At 37.4% G+C, this 5,357-nt stretch overlaps 1 protein-coding gene across 2 annotated transcripts in view; it reads right to left on the bottom strand.

Annotated features, from left to right (window-relative positions):
• The window catches only part of npdc1a (neural proliferation, differentiation and control, 1a), a 24,084-nt gene extending 19,096 nt beyond the window's left edge, over positions 1-4,988 (bottom strand). Inside the window, exon 1 of one of the 2 annotated variants that reach the window (XM_016491245.1) lies at positions 4,552-4,988. In XM_016491245.1, the coding sequence (XP_016346731.1) occupies positions 4,552-4,657 (106 nt within the window). In that variant the 5' untranslated portion in view covers positions 4,658-4,988. The remainder of the gene's footprint in view (positions 1-4,551) is intronic. The other variant, XM_016491244.1, reaches the window with a different exon arrangement.
• Between the last annotated feature and the right edge of the window lie 369 nt (positions 4,989-5,357).

Raw genomic sequence — 5,357 nt, forward strand, 5'->3', positions numbered from 1 at the left:
TGTGTAAGAAAAATAACCATATTTAAAATGTAATAATCAATTTAATCTAGCTTGCGCTCACTGTTGTAAATGGAAGCAGTTCCGGACGGATGATGTATGAGGTCGGCGTTGCGCATGCGACGCTCAGAAGTGACGAACGTGGAAGCACAGGGGAGAGATCAAAACAAAACAACGGTCACGAATTAGAAGTACAAAATGAGGATTTGTAAAGAAGAATGTCGGAGGATTTCGATATAAGCCAAGAGGAGACTGGTTTTCCTTTGCTTAAGTAAGGAAACTTTGCTTCCTTTGCTCCTGTAAACAAACGTTGGTTTTCACGAGACTCACAGGCGCATGCGCAACGCCGACATCTTACGTCATCCTCCCGGAGCTGCTTCCGTGTACAACTGTTAGCGCAAGCTAGATTAAAGTGATTATTACATTTTGAATATGGATATTTTTTTTACAAAAACGCATTGATTCGCTACAGGAGGCCTTTATTCACCCCCCGGAGCCGTGTGAGGCACTTTTTATTATGGATGGATGCGCTTTATTTCACTTCTTTTGGACTGATGAACTGCAACACCCGCTGACTGCCATTAAACAGCTTGGAAGATCAAAGACAGTTTTTAATATAACTCCGATTGGATTCATCTGGCAGAAAGGAAGACATATACGCCTAGGATGGCTTGAGGGTGAGTAAATAATGGGCTAATTTTCATTTTTGGGTGAACTAACCCTTTAAGTTTTGAAAACGAATATGCAGCTTTACACACCCTTAGTACTTAGAATCCTTACAAAATTATGAAATAAATACACATTTAAAAATATTTTGAACACAAAAGAGTTTTTGTTACATCAGACTGTGCTTCAAGCGTCTGAGGGTCTCTTCTAATCTGCCTGGCTTGGATCCTAATCATCAATAAAAAAAAAAATTACACACACTCTCATTAGTGAGAATCCAGTGGAGCACAGAAAATAAGAACCCAGATTTATGCCCATATCTTTCAATAGCCACATTAAGACATTAAAAAGCCCTGCCATGAAAACCACCCTTTTGGTCTAGAAAGCTTCCATACAGTACAGAAAGTACCTGTGCAAGTTCCAGCTGATCAAAATGTACCTTCTGCAACCAAGTTGGCAACCTGTGTACTCAATATGGGAAGACTTAAGGGTGGATGTTTGCTGTGTGATATTGAGGACTTTTATAGTGCATATTTAAACATGTAAACCATGTTTGTTTGTGCCTAAACTTCATAAGTAGTACACATTTTGAGTCTCACCCACCAGAATGGCAGATAATATGGCCACAGCTGCTTGGTTCTCACATGGCGGGATTTGTATACAGTACGTGAACTCATTCAGGGATCTGCAGCAGAGATAAGCCGCCACTCTCAATGTGCACTCTGCAAATCATCATTGTGGCAACAACAAGCTGTTTCCAGATCTCTGTAGGGCTTTAGATCCTCACGTTCCCCTGAGACAGCAAGTGCAGGATCCAATTCTGCGGTAGCCACAGCAACGCAGATAACCTTTTCTCAATCCACTCTATCACATCTGAAGAGAGCAATGCGGCACTCAGACACCTCACACTACCTAAACACTTCTTATATAAGTGCATCACGAAGTTAGCTGTGGTGAGAACTGCAGCGTAATGGAAAGAGAATGTTCCCTCTATGTGAAACAGCAGGGTCCATTTCTTATATCTCGTTTACCCTGTGCTTTATGAGGAGCCGGGTTAAGGTGGCATTTTAAGGTTCGGATTTCAAGTCTGAATGTCTAACAAAGAACTCAAGTGTTTATCAAATTGGTATGCTATAGTGCACAAACTAAAAGGGTTATTTTCAAGTCTACCACTCTATTACACCAAAGCAGCTTCAAAAGGCAGCAATTAACAGAGCTTACAAATCAAAATAAAAGAGGGCTCAGGACATAGCCCTGATGTACCTCAAACCTTACACATAAATGCAAAACATTTCCGTGTTCTGAGTGAGTTGAATAACTATAGGCCAAGTTTGAATAAACATAACAAAATACACTCCCTGGGTATAGATTAACCAGAAACATTTTCTTCAAGGAAAATGTATTTGCTGCACAAAAATTGGTTGAATACCCTGCCAATGTGATCAGCTGTTACTGTAAAAAAATATATATTAAAAATATTAAAAATAAATTTCGGCAATTTAAATAAACCTGAAATTAAATAAAAATAAAATAAATGAAAAATAATTAGAAAACCAAATTAGAAAAAATAAAACTAGAAATGTTGCCTTGACAACTAACTGAAATAAATAATTTAAAGCTTAAGTACAAAAATTACTAAAACTAAAATTAAAATGAAAACTGAAAGCATAAAAAGTTAATTCAAAATATTTATAAAGACTATACTAGCATATAAATACTACTAAAATAACACAATGTGATAATGTCCACAAATCAGCCTGAATTGGTCAAACTGGTGAGAAAAAGACTAAATTAAAGATGAACATCAGTGACTGCAATATTTCATGACAGTGAAAACATTCACGCAAAAGAATGTGACTATTAATAATAAAACAAATACTATGTAATAATAAATAACTAATAAAAAACTAATAGATAGATCTAGTAGATATTATAGTTTGAAGCACTGTTAAAAAATGTTTTAAAACACATACTTGATGGGACCTTCTATGCTGTCTTGATTTAATAAATAGAATATTAACATAAACGTATATAATTTTAGCTGCTTGTTGATTGTCCCAAGTGTTTACTAAATGCTGCTTTATTGGCTTTGTATACCGGAAAACTGCGAAACATCAAATGGAAATGTAAGTTGAATTTCCTTTGGATAAAAAAAAAAATCCCATAGTCAGAACAAGGACTTACAGGACTACTTTGCCAAGTCCGTCACCCACCGCTGAGATTGATAATTTTCATAAATGCGCTCCTCAAACAAACAGACCAATTGGGGGTTGCTTTTTATAAACAGTCTACAGGTTGCTTTGTTCACCTGTGCGAAACAAGCTTGATTATCCACACATGCTCTGGTCACCATCTGTAAAATGACTGCATGGCTAGCGGCTCTAACCACAGATCTGTCTTTCTCTGTGAAATATGACATGCTATTCTGCGGCGGTCAGATCAACAGCCTGAGGGGGGAGTTCAATGTGGCAGCTCTTTTCAGAAGTCACACACTAGAGAACAACAAACAATCTACTTTACAATGGAAAACATGCATAAACATGTTTAGGCACTGAGATATGAGATAAGAGAGAGAGAGAGAGAGAGAGAGAGAGACACATCAGCCTCTGGACATGTTACTGAACACTGAAAACCCTTAAAGCAATATGGCAGGTAAGAAAGGACTCAATTAGCACATATATAAATAATTATTTTTGATCTTTTTTGTTTGACGATAAACAGTTTTTTCCAGCAACCGGATATGCTCTGGGTGCTCGTTGGGCAGATGTGTGCCAACGAGAAAGCAACTGTGAGAGTGTCGTGCCAGTGTCCAGCTGTTGTCATTCCCACAGGGGTCTGAAAAAGAAGCTTGGACAGACAATCTCTGCTCATGTCCTCCATAATGACTGCACTCACATCCCACAATCTAGCTCACACAGCCAACAATGAACCTGTCAGACTATTACAATGAACTTATGATCCAACAATCAGACACTGACTCAACGAGCATGGAACAAAATAAAAACATATGGACTTCCTTCAGTCATATTTGAAATAAAGTGCAAATGGGTCACCACATGCTGAATAAAAGCAGTTTGGATTTAAATTGAAATTCTAAAATCTATCAAATCTAAATTTAAAAAATTGTGGTTGAGCAATTGCCAATTATTATGATCTAAAACTAGTTTTAGTGGGGAAAAAAGAAAGGAAAATATACTAAAAAATGCACTATTAAGTTAACTTCTACCAAAGCTCAAATTAAGAAGCTAAAGTTCATCTTAAAGTTACACCGTCCCTCCCACATTAAATTTAATTAAGTAAAAATAAAATGAAATGTCAAGTACAAGACTCTATGTTAATGGTTGTGCAATGTAAGCATCACATTTAAAGCATGCAAATATACTATAGACCAGATCAAAAACGCAAAACTCAATTTGATTAAATATGCAAATCTATGTAATGTAATCTCTATATCCATCAAGGGGTCCCTGACTTTAAAACAGTCTTAAACAACACTTTAACAGGAGAGGGAAACAGCCACAAGGAAATTCCATTTTTCTTTCCTCCTTCATGTTTGTTTCTCCACTTGTTCAACCGGATTAGGGTTTACATAGTCTGAACCCTGTTTATTCTAATTGGCAAATATCATCTGCAAAAGTGTAATAAAGAATATTCCACATATATAAACTAAATAATTCACAGGGGTATAAATATTTAAACTCAAAATCAGCTTTGGAAATCAAGGATAACATATTTAAATAGTACAATTTGAACCACTTTAAATTGTGTTTTCACATCACACACACTATGAAATACATAATAAATATTTAAAAACAAATGGTGTATAATAAATAAGAGCTCACAAAAGCTGCAGAGCCACTACCATATGTCAGACCGACAGACCCTTACCCGGCATTCTCGCACCGACGGCGGCGAGGATTACGCAGATCAAGACCCCGGGCAGGAGGAGGGAGGCCCGGACTCGCCGTGCGCTCCGGCTCGGGGAAAACAACATCCTTCACTGCGCTTCTCAAGTCCAGGACAGCAGATAAAACCTCCGGAGTGTCATTCCCACGTGTGTGTGTGGGTCGGATGGACGTACACGACCGACAGAGACAAACCGGACGAATAAAGATGCGAGCTTCAACTCAAGAAGAGCGTTAAGCCGCTGCCCGCGTGGTACAGAGCTAAAGATAGAGGAGAGAGATTGCGGCAGAAAGGGAGGAAGATAAGGAGAACGTCCGCTGATAGACGCTACAGGACAGATTAGAACAGCTACATGCAGCAGCGGGAGGATGAATGAGCTCGTGACGCAATGACGCTGACGTGGATTGGCTCTTCTCTCAGGTGAAGGAACATTCTGTTACTAACTAAATAAAAGATATTTCAGTTTTAAATAAATAATTATTTGTTCCGGAAAAATGATATAATAATTTATTTGATAATAAAAAATAATTACAGAGCATGTCATCAGTGGGAACTTGCCATTAAAGGAATAATTCACCCCAAAATGAATATTTGCTGAAAATGTCCTCAGAATGAGAGTCCAAACAGCTGATGAAAACATCACACTAATCCACACGACTCTAGCCTATCAATTAACATCTTGTGAAAATCTGTATGTTTGTAATAAAACAATTCCATTAAGACATTTTTAACTTGAAAATGTTGCTTCTGGCAAAAAAAAAAAAAAAAAAAAAAAAAAAAAAAAAAAG

The sequence above is a fragment of the Sinocyclocheilus anshuiensis genome, unplaced genomic scaffold (genome assembly GCF_001515605.1).
Source record: "Sinocyclocheilus anshuiensis isolate Anshui unplaced genomic scaffold, SAMN03320099.WGS_v1.1 scaffold478, whole genome shotgun sequence".
Taxonomy (NCBI): Eukaryota; Metazoa; Chordata; class Actinopteri; order Cypriniformes; family Cyprinidae; genus Sinocyclocheilus; species Sinocyclocheilus anshuiensis.